Raw genomic sequence first — 18,485 nt, forward strand, 5'->3', positions numbered from 1 at the left:
GATCCGAAATATACTGTCTACCCAGAGCGTTTTGATGGACTCCGCAGTTACCGCATGGCCCAGAAAAAAGATGGTTCACGAAAGGACCAGGCAGATCATCAATTCTCAACAGTAGAGAGGTCTTTGATTTTGGGTACGGCAAAACATCCTGTCCCGGTCGACACTTTGCTAGCCTAATCATAAAGATGGTATTCGTGAAGCTTTTGACCGCGTACGAATTCAGGTTTCTACTGGGACATAGTCGGCCGAAGAACTACGAGGCTCACAAGTTTCTCTTCCCGTGGCCTTGGGACAGAATTGAGTTTCGGACTCGGAAGGATCGGGCGTGTCCTTTCTAGTGTGAGAACCTCTTCATGCTCTGGGATTGTGGATCCTTTATGCATAGCCGACTACATATCAACATGTGTAGATAGAAACTGCTGCCCATTTGTCAATCAATGATAAGCCCGTCCGAACATAGCATAAGCTAAAACCACACTATGGAAGCTTCGGTGACCAGCTATATTTGCCAAGCATAAGAAATCAAGATAGGCCCCTGGAAGACTACAATATGGCCGCATAATCCACAGAATAGACTTTGCTGTTCCACATTAACCCGATATTAACATGGGCCTTGCCAGCCTGCCTCATATTCCTAGGGAAGTGTTTGTCATAAAGCACACATAGCCACTCAGCACTAGCCAACGATCATCCCCCCTAAGCTCCTCTCACGACTGATCGAGGTGCCCAAACGGTATATGATTCACACGCTCATAATCTTACGCATGTACACTGACCGAGCCATGCATATCAGCCGCAGACTCTTCCAGATGTGACTTGTATGTTCGTCGAGCATTAGTGCTTAGCTTAGCCGATTCGCTTTATTGGACGGCAAGATTTCCCGTAGCGTCTAGACCATGCCCCCGGGCAAATGTGGAAGTTCGGAACAAGGAGATAAGCCTCTAGTACGGAGTAATTGGCTCAATTTGCTCTGCGAAGGTACAGATCACCGAACACGCCCGTCAAAGCGAGCGGGGCATAACAATACTACCAGGTCATGCTAGCTGGAAAGCCGCTTTTGATACACAACTGACAGCATGAACGTGCATCGTGCAACAACTAGAAAGGGCTTTTGATGAACCGATATTCCGAGCCACTTGTTGGCTAGGTGGTCGTAGTTGAGCACGACTTCGGCTCCAGAGGTCCTGTTCCCCATAGCACTTGGTTTCCTTAGAGCTCCCACATGATCCCGTAGGAGGGCGCCTATTTCACATGGGCTATGCTACCCGCTTCCCGCTTCCCGCTTTCCGCACCCTTCCTCTACCTGCAGTAGAAGCGAGTCGTACCGGCACGGTAGGATTTGATAATCTGAACTTGGATGGCATTACTCGTTCATTATCCCAACCCTACTCATCACTAGACATTCCTCGTATAGTTTGTTGTATCAAAATAGTCCTAGTCATATTCTGAGTGCAGGCTAGCTATTGTTAATCGTAGAGTGAAGCATGTGAAAGAGAATAGACCAACCCTCTTGTGTCATGCCACAGTAATAATTATAAGTCTTCAGCTGGACTTGGGAAAATTCAAATGTGATTTCGGGTTACTCTAAGGTTCACGCTACGCTTGCAAGTGACGGGAAAGGTTGGAGATGAAGCAAAATGAATTTCATTACTCTACGGCGAATCGCAACCTAACATAACCCTAGCAGACTACACAATGCCCTATAGTCTCAGCCTCTACCGTAAGTGGGCCAGCCAAGCTAGTTATTACTTTTTCGCCTCATTGGCACTGGCTATGTGCTCTTCGTACTCTTGAAAGGTCTTGATACCCTTCGGTATGCCATTTGGTTGCAATCCCTGCTCATCCATGAGCTTCGACCGAATTTCCAAGACTTTCTTCCATGAGTCCCTGCTTTCCATGCGCTTCTGCCATGCCTGAACATTTGGGTATGGGGCCAAGGGATCCTCCCCGGGCGGGGTGAGAAGGGCCATGTCAAGGCGAGTATTCCACGGGAGAAAGGCCAGGTCAGCGAATGTACATTTATCCCCGACGAGCCACGTTTTGTCTTCAAGGACTGTATTGAGAACGCCCAGCACACGGTGAACCTCTTTGACATATCGATCAATGGCGGAAGGGAGTTTCTCAGAATGTAGGGCGTTAAACCTGGATGGAGAAAGATTAGCCTTGGACGGCTGCGATGTAGGCATCATCCGACGGGGGACGGGTATTGGTAACACACCATCCGCACTGCCCGAAGTATGGGCCCTGTCCGCTCATCTGAAAGTGCAGATACTGGTTCAGAAGATGCTTCTCGTTGAGCGAGTCATACGTGAGCTTATTGTCGGTGTCGTACACTTCCTCCAAGTATTGAATGATAGCGCCTGACTCCCATAGCGTTAAATTGGTGTTGGGGTCGACGATTGCTGTTCGTGTCAGTTAGCTTGGCAAACTGCCTAAAGGGACCAACAATTTCATGGCACATGTAAAAGCTATCACAATGAGTCACTTACCCGGGACTCGACCGTTGGGGTTAATGTCTATGAAGGGGGGTTTCTTCACATCATCGAACTTGAAAGAATATATAACGTATGGAACCTGCAGCTCTTCTAGGATAGTAATAACCTGCATAGTATGGATCGTCAATGATGCATGGGATGCTAGCATATGATTTCACTGACCTTCCATGAGTTCGGTCCAGGGGCTATACAAGATATTAGCAAACCGGCTTAGCTATGGCGATTGTTGATAAACGCCCTTGAGCCAGGGCTGGAGCGTTGAGGGTCAGCTTACGTGTCAGCCAGACGGTGATGGGCTTGGTCATGGTGTTGAGTTGATGTGAGACTATAGTTGAGATATACGAGAGATGTCACACAACAGCGTATCTGCGGGGAGTGAGAAGATGTGATTTCGGATGGAGTATTTCAAGGGAGTTTCCCTGTTATATGCAGGCCGAGTCACCTTTGGTCTGGGTGTGGGGTTGATGTGTTGTGATAATAGTTCTGCGGAATGGAAATGTCAGGCGAGGCTGTTGGTGTGATCATTTCTTTGTTCAATTCATGTCTAGTCTTCTGTGGTAAGATTTGGGGGTTAGTGCTTACTAGCGTCGAAGATTCAGCAGATTTGCTAGGCAGACCCACCAACAACTTTGTTCCAGATTGCTGCCGTTGTTACTGTAATAAGACATATTGTTCAATACCATACATATTGAAAACATACACACCACCTAAGGTTGAGTCTTTGCTCATTTACTACATAATGTTTGCTTCACCGGCGATGCTCGGCTCACCTAGATACCCAACCAGTTTTACATGCAAGTAGATAGAGAATGCTATTAATGTTGTGACAAGTGATAGATACGGAGACACTTCATCCTACCTAAGTCAATTACTCACCTACTATTTCTGGCAGGCTGCTACCAAATAAGCCAAAAGTGGTGCGCCCAAATCTACCAACACTTTCGGAATGACATGAACCGTCGAAGTCGCCAGTTGGTCCGCTCGTAACAGCGCCCCTCATTATTGTGTCGGTCATGTTCCCTCTTCTCTCCTTACTATCGATTATATTCCGGTTCAAAGCGCGCAGAGCCGCTCGGTTGACGCTCCAGGCGGACGACTGGTGGATTATGGCAGCATGGGTTTGAATGTCAACCTGAATCAACGACAGCAACAGCTGATGTTACAGTAGATTCCCACATTGGGGCTAAGCATATGCACCTGGACAGCGGAAGTATCACCGGTGTTGGTGTCTATGAAATCAATGCTGCTACGGGTGTTGTAAAGTCATTGTAATTGCTTCTGATCTGTAGCACCATCCTCCAGGCAGGCTTGTGTGCAGTCAAAATCTCCATCCTACTCTTTACAAGAGGATATTTGTGACACAAAAATTTCAACTGGTCTCTTGGATCTCCATCGCAATGGTTAGCGCTTGGGGAATTCTATTCTTTTTCGTACGAGCCCCGCTACCAGTCCCTGGTACCCATCCCCGTCTTAACATGTTGGCACAGTTGGTCCTTTTGGAGGGAGACCCGTTAAGCATGTCCTGGACTGGAGAAGGCCGCTTCCGATTAGATACCGTCGCGCTTGGGTTTGCACAATCAGGAACTAGCATTGTCTTGAATGCCGCCGTTCTCCTGCTTCTCATCCCGGTACTATGGTCTCTGCACATGCGATTTCACAAGAAGTTTGGTGTCTTGCTAATATTCTGGCTGGGTGAATTGTAAGTCATTACGGTGTTGCAACTAGCTCTCGGATTACTGACACAATGCCTCGTGGTTGCAGTTGCTGTGTGGCTTATTTTGTTCCACGCGTTGCTGTCGAAAGCGGCCGTTGACCATGCCTTGGTTCTTAAGTATTATCCATGATCTTCCCAGTTTCCTCTCCAAAAGCTGTGTAGTAACATGGACGACAGGCCTCCAGTCCAAGATGATTATCCTCGTGCTCATAGAGCCCAATTGTTCCATTATTGCCGCCTGTCTTCCATGTTACGGCGCTCTGTTTGTTGGGGCAACATCACTCAAGTCAATAATTCATAGCTTCCGTACCGTCTTCACGGTCGGTAGCCAGAGCAGCACCTACTCCAAGTCCAACATACGCAATCGAAACGGCCTTGGACTTGCCATAGACAGTGCAGATAAGTTCCAAGGAACCAGGAACTCCCAGGTTGAACTTACTGGGACTGTACCCCGGTGGCCTGAAGCATCAGCTGGCGGGCACACGACTGTTCATATCAATAGCCCCGTCCAGCAGCACGAATCACGAGCCAGCCAATGCCAATCCCCTGGAATTACAGTGGAGACTGCACTCAATGTCTCCACAGCTCACTGATCCGTTTCGTGGCAGGGATTCGCTCTCTTTACGTTACGTATCATGTTAGAGAATTCATGGAACGGAGGAAATCCGGAATGATCTCGCAGGATATGCCATCTTGTCAGATATTGTATCTATCATCAAAGTATGTATTATCATTATGTCATGAAATAGGATTGGAACCAATATTAACTAAGTTGCATGGTGCACATATACACATATTCTCTTTACTATACCCAGATGTGGCATACTTCTGGCAGGAGTAAAAGTAAGCTCCATCTAAGTTCTTTTACTGTAATGTAACTATTCTCTCACCTAGAGTGTTATCTGTGTTATATGTCGGGGAACAAAACCCTTCGTTGCCTGGCTGGATATAAGCGATATGATAACGTTTTTGATCTAACAGTGAGCGCGTCGACACTATATATTAGAAGAGTCTTCGTGGAACGCCTCCAATGGGAGTATTATTCGCAAGTAGTTACGTTACAACAACCTGCCCCAAGCATGTAGTAAGGCTTATTCCTACTACATGAAAACTTACTAGTCTATTTATAATACTGTATGTTCCTCTTTGAGGCCTTCGACTACTTACTCAATTGTTAATATACAGCCTTAGGCAATAGATTTCGCCCCAGGCAGCCAATCCGACCAAATAGCAGGCGGTGGGATTTTGCAAGGTCTGAACGACAAGCTAATCCTACTAAGGTAGGCGGAGAGTGTGGCTTGAACGGAGGCTGGTAGGTGTGGCGGTAGAGCCTCCCGAATCTTATCCGCACAATAGCCCTGGCGGGTTGTTAGTTACATACAGTAAATCAAATGCGAAGAGGAGTACTTTGAAGACACCTACTTTATTGGAATGTTTGAGCATGTCGGTTCTACCGGTTTAACAGGTAGACCTGGTCTTCCAACATCACGACGGAGATCCCTGGAATGCGGCGATCTGTGCTTGCTTGTGATTGGACACGTCCGGGGACGAATTGAAACAAGCTTAGAGACAATGCTTTGATTCCTTTGGAATACCTTGTCAAGGGTACACGGTATAGTTTAATCTTCAACGATTCTCGTGGCATTTATAGAAGCGCCAGCTTTTTCCTTTTCTTGGCCTCTGTGTTTTGGAACATGAAAGCATCACAAAATGAAACCTGGTCAAAGCGCGATCTGTCTTCCCATGACTCCCCAGATGGCTTTAGTTTACTACGGGTATAGCCCTTACAGCACTGGATAAGGGGCAAGAATACTTTGTTGTCTAGTAAATGCGAACCATGACACCACTGCTTTGGTAATCACGATCTCGGGCATATAAATGACTTCAATAGTAGTATTTCGCTTCCAGAGAGCCTCGGAAACTGCAATTTTTGCTTGCAAGATTCATTCAGCATGCGTATTCTCTGTCTACACGGCTATGGTACGAGTGCCGATGCCCTTCAATATCAACTGTCGGGTCTCCTCCATTCGGCAGATCCCAGTTGGGAGTTTCATATGCTCTCCGGCGAGATCGAATGCCCGCCCGCACCTGGTTTGGCAATCCTTTCTACAAGGTCCGCTCAAGAGTGAGAACGACAGAGCTAACCGCTTTTCGATGACTCCCTCGAAGGAATCGAAACCAACTTTAATCCCCCATATTACTGCTGGTCACGCACATTTGACGCACCATCCATCGAGGAGGCTCACACCTTAATCACCGAAGCGATTGAGGATGAGGGTCCCTTTGACGGTATCCTAGGATTCAGTCAGGGAGCCTCAATCATTGCCTCCTTCCTCCTCGAACGGACTGCCAGCCACCCCGAAGAACCACTCCCATTTCGGTTTGCCATATTCTGCTCGACAACAATTCCCTGCTCCTCGGACCCTAACTACTGCCAGTCCTTAATGGGAGGCCTGTCTCGGCAGGATCAGCAGCGGATCCGTTCTGGGCAGGATGATCAGCTTGCACAATTGCCCACATCCATCAAGGCACCAATTGAAGAATTTGTCAAGGTGATCAATGCAGGCCGGCCGATTACTCGCGAGCCAGTTCGCTTCTTTCTGGACCGGTCTATCGAAGAAATTCCCTGTGCCTTGCACCCGGACCATTTTGCGGGCCGCCTCTCGATCCCTACCTTGCATCTACGGGGTCATAATGACCTCCCTGGGTTATCCGACTGCGCCTTGCTAGTCGAGGAATTTTGCAACCCTAAGTGTCGCAAGACCATTCTCCATTCTGCCGGACATGATATCCCGAGAAGTGGGTCGGAGCTGAGACAATTCAGGGCCGGATTAGAATGGCTAATTGCGCAAAGCCAGTTGACACCACAGTAAGATGTTGAAAACAGGGAAATCGTCTGGGATAGCTTTTGTGGCGTTATTATACAGAAGCATACCTTGTTCTACATTGTCAATGCGTATGCGTTATATGCAAGAGGTATTTGGACTTGTTGCACCCTCGAACCAGCGGTATGTCTCAGAACATTTCCAGCAGACCTGCAGAGAGAATTGCGGGCAGTTTGAGCGGTGTAACATTGGTAGCGGGAATTCCCGCTTCTATGTATAATGTTCCATAATGTGCCGAAGAATGAAATGCGCAGCATTTGACTAGAATTTCAATTGGTAGAGCGTGGGGGCTGAGCTACACTCCAAGGAAAATGATCTAATGGAAAGGTCGAGTGGCCCCACTCGGTACATGATCCATCCCACTGGTACATGAGGCCCAGGTCCAGATTTCCCTCATGGACCAAGGCGAACCTGCTGAAGGCTGAGTATCACCCCCTCGCCTCCTTGCAGTGTTCTACATTTGGGGTACAGGGGAGATCAAGGAAGTATTTTCGGCGCGATAACCTTAATAGCCTTTGGTGAGATTATGAGCTCTACTGATGGGCTTTTTCAGGGAAGGAGTCTCAACCTTGAGAGTCTGAAATAAAAAGGATAGATCAATTTTTAGGTATCCAAGAAGTACACTTTGGAACTCAAATACTAGAGATACCCCCAAAGCAGATCTAGGTCACTGCCATGTGGCCTGATCGCAACGCGTGAAGATAGAAGCAAGGGGGAAGGGAAGGGGCTTGTGATGAGAAACTCACGTGCTGGATTCGCCAGCGGTGCACACTTGGAATTTGGCTGTTAGCCTTTTATATCTGTCATCGTCAAATGTACCGACGACAGAGTGTGATATGCACTATGAACCCAAATTCCCTGAGCGTGAAGCGTGCTACTTAAGACCCACATTGGCCCAGACCTTGTGCCCACTGTCATCCTTGAATATGCAGGTCCCCGAATATATACGCCAGGCAATGATCGGTCTTTTGAACCTACGTCACAGGGAAGCTTTTCCCGAGATCGGATCGATCAAGCCCAGCTAATCCGGCTACGTGGGACCGATCATCACATCCCCTTTGAAGAAGTTTAATCGGCCATTACCATAGAGGCTTTGCCTTAAATTGGTAACCGGTCACTTTGCTGCATTAATCCACAACACACGAGGGCAAGGCAAATATACTTGTTGGCCGCCATTTTGAGAGGTATCGAGTCTCGCAACCTGCATGAGAATAGGAGTAATAAGCGAATATTGTATAGTAATTGGCGTCCCTTCACCCGACACCATGCTTGTGCAAAGGACGTCAGCGGTCCGAATCTAGTCTCAGTAGCCGCATGAGAATCACGTCTTCGTACATTGAAGCAACTGTGCTAGTTTCAAACTGCTCTTGAAATAGGCTGAAAAACATTTTGTCAATTTCAAGACTCTGCACACGCGAAGGCTCTATTAGCCTTCATGACGACAAGGCGAGCTCAGCAAAAAAAGCCGTAGAGGCAGTCACGTCATACAGCTAATTACGGAGCGCGAAAGTTCCTTGTTATTTGGTGTATTTGGCAGGTTTTGAACAAGCCACCCCTTGGAAATACAGCCATACAGGGCTCACGCAAAGCCGTTCCTTGCAGTTTCCATTCAATTTCTGTATTGACTCAAGGCTTGTATACGTATCACTACCCACGTTCCATTCCTTAGAAAAGAGTCTGGAACCAGTAATATTAGAATGCCATATTTGTTGCAGTCGGCAAGGTATAAGACAGCAATTGAGTGGGTTAATTGGAATCCAGAAAAGCCTAAAGGAAAGTAGCGGTCATGCGCACACACTACATAAAGATAGAAGAGAACAATGCCGTTGCTTCATTCTGCAGAATAGCACATTCCCCTTGTTGTCACGATATTATACTCCCACTTGCATAGGCCTGCGTGGGCTCTGTCCTGATACTCCAGAACGCAGATCGATTTCCAATGACTTTGTCACACTTACGCAGCTTCCTTCATGATTTTGTCTTTTAGTTGCCCTGACCTGCAGTGATACCAACACGAGAGCCTTGGAGTCGGAAGGAAGCAAGCTATCCGCTAGCTGATTAACGAATCTGCCGCTACATAGACCATCATGGCTTGTAGATGGGATCGCCGATCACATCTATCTTGACGCCCAGAAACAAGCAGTGTCCTTGCGTGGTTTTGCAAGCCTTGCATATCGGTCGTCATAGCATGTAGCAGAAAGAACAACAAGGGTCTAACTACGCCTAAGCTCTGTGACGGGCGGTGGCAGTGCTGGGAACGGTTCAATCCGGATATGATGTAGGTTGTGGTAGAGATTGTATATACGTATAAAGAATGGAAGTGAATCCAAAAAATGTGCCGAAGACTTGAGATAACGGAAAATTAGTCAACGTGAAGTTACTTGATTAAGAGACCACCTTAGTGCATTGAGGTGACACGGCGTCGTGACGGCCTACCACTATGAACAATACATCATCATGCCCGGAGCCTATTGCAGTGATAGGCCTGGGCTGCCGTTTTTCTGGCCAGGCGGCGTCGTTAGACGGCTTCTGGGAGATGTTGCGAGATGGACGAAAGGAACATGGCCCTGTACCCGGTAACCGATATCAAGCCGCGGCGTGGAAGCATCCGAGCCATGAAAGAAAAGGTGCCGTACGTCCTCCCTCCTCTGCTCCTGACAATAACCCCTCGACACGAATCACATTGAGCCTGAACAAAACCAATGTCACTTAGATCAACCATGACAGCGGGTTCTTTCTGGAGGAAGATCCGGCACGGTTCGACGCCCCTTTCTTCTCCATCACAGCAAAGGAAGCCGCGGGCATGGACCCGGCGCAACGCCTATTACTGGAGGTCGCATATGAAGCCTTCGAAAATGGTACGAAGCCCGTCGTCTTTGATATCTTCGCAAGGTGTAGCGAGTGGAGCTAATTGGGATATTGGCATTTGCAGCCGGCGTCCCCATGGAGTCTCTACCCGGGAGTTCCACCGGTGTTTACAGCGGCTGTATGACGAACGATTATGAATTACTCTCCACTCGTGATATCATGGATATGCCGCACAACTCAGCCACGGGGAACGGGCGGACAATGCTAGCGAACCGCATATCGTGGTTCTTTGACCTGCGAGGACCCAGTATAATGATGGATACAGCGTGCTCCTCCAGTCTGACAGCACTGCACCTCGCCACCCAAGCATTGCGTGCTGGCGAATGCCGCATGGTCAGTGGTCCATAGTGAACGCAACGCTCTTGCAACTTTCGAACACTAAATTAACGTGAACTTTAGGCGCTGGTTTGCGGTGCTAGCATAATATTGCACCCCAACTTTACGCAACGACTATCCTACATGCACATGCTCAGCGCCGACGGAATCAGCCATTCATTTGATAGCCGTGCCAACGGATATGGCCGTGGTGAAGGCCTCGGAGCAGTCCTACTCAAGCCTTTATCCCAGGCGATAGCCGACGGGGACGTAATTCGTGCCATAGTGCGGGCCACTGGGGCTAACCAAGACGGCCGGACGCCCGGGATCACAATGCCCAACGCCGAAGCACAAGCGGATCTTATCCGGGCGACATACCAACAGGCAGGGCTGTCAATGCGAGAAACAGCATATTTTGAAGCACATGGAACGGGAACCGCTCTTGGTGTAAGTGACACTGCTCATGCCTTGATGCAATCCGATACTTGAATATTGACACACCAGTCTGAATAGGATCCTACGGAATTATCGGCCATCGGCGCCAGCTTCGGGGAAGAACGTACGCCAAACGATGAACCTGTTTACGTTGGCTCCGTTAAAAGTAACATCGGTCACACGGAAGGAGCAGCTGGAGTGGCCAGTCTTATCAAAGTCGTGCTTTGTCTGGAGAAAGGGACTCTGGTACCAAATGCAGGCTTTATGACTTTGAATCCTAAAATTCAGACGGAGAGATGGCGACTGCGCCTGAGCGATATAACCCAGCCATGGCCTTCCCATCTCCCCCAGCGCGCCAGCATCAACTCCTTTGGATTTGGTGGCGCCAATGCGCACGCCATTCTTGAAAGTGTGGCTCAGTATTTTGGCACTGCCCCTCAGACAATACCTCGATTGCCCATCAGTATTGCGCAGCTGGTAGTAGTGTCTACGCATGACAAGGCTGGTTTGGATCGGACCGCTCAGAAATGGATGCATGCACTCGAGGCGTCATCGGACACTCCCCCTTTGACCGACCTGGCGCATACCATGGCTACGCGACGCTCAAAGTTTGGATTTCGCAGTTTTGTAGTTGCCGACACACTTGGTGGTCTGAAGGAGACATTGGGGCGAGGATTGGCCAGTTTTCCACGTGCCAGGCGCCAGCAGCAGACTGCGCTAGCATTTGTCTGCACTGGCCAAGGGGCGCAATGGGCTGGCATGGGAATTGAACTGGTCGCATTTCCTGTATTTGCGGCCAGCATCCATCATAGCCAGGAGGTATTAACCGCCCTTGGCTGCCAGTGGGATTTGGCCGAGGAAATCCGTGCTCATGCAAGTACAAGCCGTATTAACCGCCCTGATCGCAGTCAACCGGTCTGCTGCGCGCTCCAGATTGCGTTGATTGACTTACTGTCTGACTGGTCAATTACTCCGAAAGCAGTAGTTGGGCATTCTAGTGGCGAAGTTGGTAGGTCTTTACTGGTGATCTTATGGTGCACAGGTGCTGATTGTTACTCAAGGAGCTGCATACGCAGCTGGATATCTTACTCACGAAGATGCGATCAGAATTACCTACTTCCGCGGTGTCTTTTCGCAGCGTATTGTTGAGAATGGGCCGAGTGGAGGCATGTTAGCAGCGGGCGTATCCGAGGAAACTGCCCGAGACTATCTAAAGGCCTTGTCTCTGGAGTCTGTTGTTGTTGCTTGCATTAACAGTCCGTCGAGTGTGACGCTATCGGGTAATAATGACCAGATTAATCATTTGGCCGAATATCTGCAGGCCAGGGGGCACTTTGCACGGAAGTTGCGTGTTGATACTGCGTATCATTCCCCTTACATGCGCGCTTTAGCTGATGACTATCGGGATTCCATTGCATCGATCAAGCCCGTGAATCTACATCAAGGGAAAGTAGCAATGTTTTCCTCCGTTACAAAGACGCGTGTTCAACACCCCGATGAACTCGGGCCGGATTATTGGATACGCAATCTCGTCAGTCCCGTCGAATTTGCTGCAGCAGTGGGCCAGCTGGCCACTATGAGTGAGGCTGGTCCTCGACGCCGGCGCGCAGTAGCTGTCCCATGGAGCGCCATCCTCGAGATTGGCCCGCACGAGGCCCTTAGGGGACCGTTCACCCAGACCGTTCAAGAAGTCAATGCGGGTCTAACTTCCTTGCCTTACCTGAGCTTAGTGCAGCGGAAGAAGGATGCACTACATACATCTCTACAGGTAGCCGGTGTTCTCTGGAGTATTGGATGTCCCTTAGAGATTGACTGGGTAAATCGGAGCTTGCTTGGCGATCATAAGCCACAGTTGAGTCAGGCGCTTCTTCCGTCTTATGCTTGGAATCATCAGTCCAGTTACTGGCATGAACCGTATGAATCAAGTCAATTACGCCAACGTGTCCAGCCTCGCCATGATTTACTTGGGGTCGCCTGCGATTATCAAAATAATATTGAGCCTCGATGGCGGAATTTCCTACGTCTCTCGGAGCATCCATGGCTGGCTGACCATGTCGTTGCAGGCTCCATTGTCTTGCCTGCGGCAGGGATGGTGGCGATAGTAGCTGAGGCCGCACGTCAGTTGACCGAGTCTGTGACCCTGGCCGGCATTGACTTTCATGATTTGGAATTCTTCCGAGGCATGGTTATTCCTTCTGAGGAAAACGGACTTGAGATTTTACTTCATGTGTCCCCCCATGCCGTGTCTGGCTGGTACCAGTTCGGCATCTTTTCTCGGCCAGAGGAATCCCCATGGGTTCAACATGCAAAGGGTAGCTTTACAATGGATTATGCGGGAGAGGAAGAGCAAATGGAGGACAGCACTACCGCATTGAACTGGGCGCGGACGGTCCAACAAGCTCGACAGACACAAACTGCGGCGAACGTGGCAGTGGATAGTGAGGCGGTTTATGGCTGGTTGTCTGAGACTGGAGGTGTCACCATGGGTCCGACCTTCCGAACGATGCAGAGGGTTTTCTTCCATCCCACACAGTCTCGCCTGTTTGCATCAGTGATTGTAACGGATACTAAAAGTACCATGCCCCATGAGCAGGAATCGCCGTACTTTCTTCATCCATCATCTCTGGATTCGCTTTTCCAGGCTGCTGTACTCTCCTGTTCCGAGGCACTGTCTAACCAGAATGCTCAGATCCCCATTGCGGTAGACCGACTCTACATGTCCACCCGCTTTTCACCCTCAACTGGGGAGCAATTCAATCTTCATGTGGAAACGCACTGGGACGAGGAAGGCATTTCTCGATCAGAGGTTGTTGCATCGCACCCCACCTGGTCACACCCTGGCCTCGTACTGCAAGGTGTCCGACTTGGTCGGGTCCCAATACAGTCCCGCCCGTCTGCTGCAGTTGAAAACGTTCCTCAGAGCCGGTTCTCATCACTAGTCTGGGCCGAGCATGTGGACTCCTGGGCCGAGCATTGTGATGGTACACTCTCATCATGGCTTAGAAGCGTGTGCCATACTCATGGCGATGCACGCATGCTGGTGGTGGCAGCAGAGAGCCGCTTTGACCACCTGGTGCCGGCTCTCCAGGAGCTCGTCCCAACTGGCAAATACCGGCCCCAGCTGCAACAGCTAACGGTCATCCTAGTAGATATGAGTCCAGATGGTTCAAGTGCGCGGGTGCAGGCTTTGCAGCAAATACTACCAAACTGCCAACTACTCCCTGTGCTCACCCTTGCGGAGGTAGCTTCGTCCCTGCCAGACGAAGGAGCATACGACGCGGTCCTACTGGATCACCCCAACCTGTGGACTGGCAGACAAGTCTTTCCCCTCCTGGATAATATTAACAGAGTGGCCCAACCAGATGGCTGGATAATCGCGTCCATCCCAGCGGGTATGCAGGATGAGGTCACTGAAAATCTTGACAGACATGCCGATTGGAAGGTACACGGGATTGCTTCTCAGACAAACTCACTACTTATCCATCGGCGAAATGAAGCGTCTTCGTTACTAGACCCAATCATCTACGTCCTGGCGCCCGAGCCAGCTGACATTTTCAATGCTCTGTTACAGGAGCTCATCCCCTTGATCGAGGAGCAGGGCGCCCGGGTGGAGAGAGTAAGCCCCCATGAGGTATCAAAGTTGAAGGACAAGCAGGTTATATCGTTGATGGAACTGCACGAGTCATGGACGCTCCGCTGGACTCCCGCAGATATGGAATGCATGCGCACGCTGGTTCAGGCGAAATACATACTCTGGGTGTCGCCCGCACCCTTGGACACAGCCGCCTCTTATGCGGCTACTGGTGCTACAACCGGGCTGTTACGAACTCTGCGGAATGAAAACCCCAACCTGGACCTACCTCAGCTTCTAATAGAGGAGAAGGATGTTGCGCGGAATCCTGGTCATCTTGGCCGTAGTATTGCACGTCTTCTACGACTAAGCCACCAGTCGCGGTCGCGACCCCAGGATTACGAGTACTTACTGCGCGACGGCCGTTTGCATGTACCACGCGCAATTGCTTACTCTCCATTGGATGATGCGATGGAAGCAGCTGTACATGGCCCGAAACCTATACTGGCTGAATTGACGGAGGACACCCGACCGCTGCGTCTACACAGCAAGTCATCCGATCTTGAGGGAGCGCAATGGCAATTGGACGACCGACTAGCCACTGCGATAGCGGAGGATGAAGTAGAAGTTCATCTTCATGCTATTTCACTTCCCTCTACAACAGCAAAGACCACGGAGGCTCGCGTCCAATTGACCGAAGCCTTGGGCACTGTTTGCCAGGTCGGACAGTCTCTGCTATCGGTCTTCTCGGTTGGAGAGACGGTGCTGTGTGTGATACCTGGCCAGACCATATCCACTCGGGTTCGTTTGCCCGAGAGCTCTGTCTGGACTTGTCCTCCGCAGCAAGGCCCCGCGCAATCTCTCTCCATGCCGATCGCGTATTCTACCGCCTATACCAGTCTTGTCAATGGAATGCATCAAGTATCCGGCTCTGTTCTGATTGTGGGCTCTGTTAATCAGACACTCAGGGCCACTGTACACTGTGCCTTAGCGGCAAGGATGCAGGTGTTTGTTGCGGTGGATGGTGTTGTAGAGGAGCTACGTGCCCAGTACCCTGTCTTAAAAGACCGGATTATCCCCCTCCATCGGTCACTTCCAACTACCATCGCCCGTTTGACTAGCGGCAGAGGAGTCGATCTCACTGTCTGTAACCTCGCGGGAGCAGCTAGCCGACAAGCAGCGTCTTGCCTAGCGCCTGGGGGTCGGTATATTGACCTGAGTGGGGACCTGCAACTCTCGGCATTACCCCAGAAGATCTTAGAGCAAGGCTGCACTGTCACCACAATCTCTCTGTCTCGGATGCTTAGGGATACTCCACGCCTGATACAGGCTAATTTTCACCGAGCTGTCGATCTCATCGGAGGACATAAGCTTCTCGTGCAGGTGGCATCCTATCCTGTCTTTCCAGTTTCACAGGTGGACGAGGCTATCTCTCATGCGAGGCATTCCGGCACCCGGGTCATCCTTGACCTCCAGGCTCCAGGTCCCGTGGCAGTGAGACCTGTTCAACCCGAGCCAAGGCCGCTACCCAGTGAGAACACCTACCTTCTAATTGGAGGACTGGGCACAATCGGACTCTCTCTAGCCAGCGCTCTGGTAGACAGCGGGGCCCGTCACATTGTTTTTTCAAGTCGCTCTGGAGCAACACAGTCAAGTCAACAAGCCGCTCTGGATGCACTGCACGCGCGTGGAGCCCGAACGGAGGTGATACGCTGCGATGTTGCCTGCGAACATGACGTGAAGCAACTCCTGACGCACGCAGCCTACCACAACTGGCGCATCCGTGGCATCATCCAGTGCGCCACCGTTCTCAAAGATGCGATGTTCGACCAGATGGACTGGGAATCCTGGCAACAGTCGACACGGGCTAAGATCCAAGGCACGTGGAATCTGCACCAGGCGTTCCAAGCCACACGGCCGCTGGACTTCTTCGTCACTCTCTCCTCGATCAGCAGTGTCATCGGCAACATGGGTCAGGCCAATTATGCCGCGGGCAATGCTTTCATGGATGCCCTAATGGAGTGGCGGCACAAACATAACCTCGCTGGTTGTAGTATCAACCTGGGGCTCGTTGAAGACGCCAGCGGAGTGACGGATGTGGCTGAGTCTTCTGAGCAGCGTCGTCAGCGGTATCGGCACGTCTTGGGAACCGAGATCTCACAGGCAGAGGTGCAGACCCTTATTCGTCTCCTCGTCCAGGGCCAGATGCAACCTGCACCGCCTGCTCAGATAATTGCCGGGTTGATTGATGTTCTACCTCGTGAAGACGGTGCCAGTCCCTGGCAATTTGACCGCAAGTTCGATCACCGTGCTTGGATCGCCGATCCTGAAGCCCAAGCTGCCACAGGCCCCGTCAAGACGAGCGTTCTACTCAAACGAGCTGACTCAATAGAAGAATCGATCTCGCTCGTTAGCCAGGCTTTGCAAACCTATTTGGCTCGGGCAATGGGCGCTGCTCCTGATTCTGTCGATCTCGACTTGCCTTTGTCTGCTTTGGGAGGTTGGTTCTCCGCTTCTTTTCCTTTTAGATGATATTGTATCTGTATGCTAACGGCTAATAATTCTAGTGGATTCGCTCAAAGCGACGGAAATGCAGACTTGGGTCAGTCGCGAATTAGGGGCTGCGTTGTCTTCCTTCGAGCTCCTCAGCTCCCAGCCTGTGAGGATTCTAGCTGAGAAGATAACCGCGGGGAGCTCTTTTGTCGCTGCAAAGGCTTAGATCTGGGGCTATATATATACTAGGGTAGCTTTATAGAATGGACCTTTTTGATGATTGAAAAACGCTATGTTCGCATCCTAAACATTGGCTATGATCCACTTTTTTCTTTAATCACACTGTCTTTACTTGATGTCGTGATAGGAGTAGGATCAGGTCATACGGGAATTTGTCTATTTGAATGAAACTAGTCAAAGTCATAAATCGCTCCTTTACTGTATCGTGTTATCCTATTGAGTTACATCCAAAGATGTCTTCAGAAGAGCCTGTGGATGGAGGTCATCTACTCAATACCTAATTTAGGCAACGAGTATCATTGAGAAAAATCTCTTCAGCTTATAGTGGAGATTATTTACTACTAAGTAAAGCTCTCTACAACTAGGTCCTAACCATTCGCGTTGAGTAATGTAGAGGGTTGACATTTTGGCTAGACTATATGCTACCCAACATCCCCTTTTACCTGACTTTGTCCAAGGTCATAGGTTCTTCCTCTCACCAGGTACAGGAAATGTCTCATTTCAAACCCTGACTATATCATGCAAGGGTCCCTAGAACGAAGATGCGCTCTCCATGGGTAGAGTCGTTCTGATGGTCCAAAATATCCACCACTTTCAAGCCAGCCGCAGCAGCACGAGCCCTCACATCGGCCTCAGTCCACACTCCAACTTTGCGACTATCCAAGTTGTCTTCAACGACGACCTCCTGTCCATCTGCTAGCCTCTCCGAGACAACAATATGCCGAGTAGTATGCCACACCTTTCCAATGAGTTCATGGGCGGGCCAGGTCTCCCTGTAGAAGATGCCAGGAAATTCCTTGCTCGACGTGACAATTGGCTCAGATGGTTCCATAGCGCGGGCGAGCGGCTCGCCGCCGTCGGTGAGTGCTTTCAGCACGGAGATGTACGCGCGCCCAGTGCTTGGCTTGAGAACCTTGGCTATCTGCTCGAAGAACCGGCTGCCTTGGTCAGCTTTGTAGAGATGGCAGATACTGCCGCAGGCAAACACTATCATGTCGATGAGTCCACCTGACCCGTCGGAATGCTGCAAGGCAGGCAAGGATCCCAGTTCCTCTGCCGAACCTAGCACCCAGGTCATTTGATCGACATGCGCTGGGTCGGTGAGAAGGTGAGCTCGATCTAGCATGTGTTGTTCGTTGTCTAGACCCAGGAAGTGCACTGCCGGCTGGCGTTTAGTGCCCTGTTTCTGGTGCTGGGCGCTGGCCAGCCCGTGAATGATCCGCCCTGAGCCTGTGCCCACGTCCAGTACCCTCACTGGGTTTGCAGAAGTGTTTCGGGACACCATCTCCGCGAGCAGACGGGAATATAGTTGGACATCGTCCCAGTTCCCTATCCACAAGTCGTAGTATTCGGCCAGATACTTGCTGTTGTAGCAGGTACTTTGGCGCGGATGGGCTGACTGGTTATCGGTGGGGTTATCGTTGGGGACGGTCATGGTGGGTTTGATGGGGATGAGACTTCTGGAAGTC

General features: G+C 50.3%; 5 protein-coding genes across 5 annotated transcripts; 3 read left to right on the plus strand and 2 right to left on the minus strand.

The window, feature by feature from the left end:
- Nucleotides 1-1,623: 1,623 nt before the first annotated feature.
- Nucleotides 1,624-2,884, minus strand: BO85DRAFT_471681 (glutathione S-transferase family protein). The gene is made up of 5 exons (XM_025662492.1): nucleotides 2,770-2,884; nucleotides 2,658-2,680; nucleotides 2,490-2,601; nucleotides 2,219-2,402; nucleotides 1,624-2,142 (listed from the first exon to the last, which is right to left on the minus strand). The coding sequence occupies exons 1-5, from the start codon at nucleotides 2,798-2,800 to the stop codon at nucleotides 1,746-1,748; spliced, it is 747 nt and encodes a 248-aa protein (XP_025511581.1). The 5' UTR covers nucleotides 2,801-2,884; the 3' UTR covers nucleotides 1,624-1,745.
- Nucleotides 2,885-3,950: 1,066 nt separating this feature from the next.
- BO85DRAFT_150013 (uncharacterized protein) lies at nucleotides 3,951-4,932 on the plus strand. The gene is made up of 2 exons (XM_025654139.1): nucleotides 3,951-4,194; nucleotides 4,257-4,932. The coding sequence occupies exon 2, from the start codon at nucleotides 4,311-4,313 to the stop codon at nucleotides 4,800-4,802; it is 492 nt and encodes a 163-aa protein (XP_025511582.1). The 5' UTR covers nucleotides 3,951-4,194; nucleotides 4,257-4,310; the 3' UTR covers nucleotides 4,803-4,932.
- Nucleotides 4,933-6,161: 1,229 nt separating this feature from the next.
- BO85DRAFT_503669 (uncharacterized protein) lies at nucleotides 6,162-7,082 on the plus strand (the record flags this gene model as incomplete). The annotated part of the gene is made up of 2 exons (XM_025664246.1): nucleotides 6,162-6,300; nucleotides 6,379-7,082. The coding sequence occupies 2 exons, from the start codon at nucleotides 6,162-6,164 to the stop codon at nucleotides 7,080-7,082; spliced, it is 843 nt and encodes a 280-aa protein (XP_025511583.1).
- A 2,452-nt stretch (nucleotides 7,083-9,534) lies between these two features.
- BO85DRAFT_503670 (PKSN polyketide synthase for alternapyrone biosynthesis) lies at nucleotides 9,535-17,002 on the plus strand (the record flags this gene model as incomplete). Its single annotated transcript, XM_025664247.1, has 7 exons — nucleotides 9,535-9,726; nucleotides 9,808-9,952; nucleotides 10,027-10,295; nucleotides 10,362-10,724; nucleotides 10,791-11,721; nucleotides 11,774-16,783; nucleotides 16,851-17,002. 7 exons carry the CDS (start codon nucleotides 9,535-9,537, stop codon nucleotides 17,000-17,002), a joined length of 7,062 nt encoding a protein of 2,353 aa, XP_025511584.1.
- Nucleotides 17,003-17,533: 531 nt separating this feature from the next.
- On the minus strand, nucleotides 17,534-18,451 carry BO85DRAFT_491793 (class I SAM-dependent methyltransferase; the record flags this gene model as incomplete). Its single annotated transcript, XM_025663737.1, has 1 exon — nucleotides 17,534-18,451. One exon carries the CDS (start codon nucleotides 18,449-18,451, stop codon nucleotides 17,534-17,536), a length of 918 nt encoding a protein of 305 aa, XP_025511585.1.
- Nucleotides 18,452-18,485: the final 34 nt, after the last annotated feature.

The sequence above is a fragment of the Aspergillus piperis genome (genome assembly GCF_003184755.1).
Source record: "Aspergillus piperis CBS 112811 unplaced genomic scaffold BO85scaffold_22, whole genome shotgun sequence".
Taxonomy (NCBI): Eukaryota; Fungi; Ascomycota; class Eurotiomycetes; order Eurotiales; family Aspergillaceae; genus Aspergillus; species Aspergillus piperis.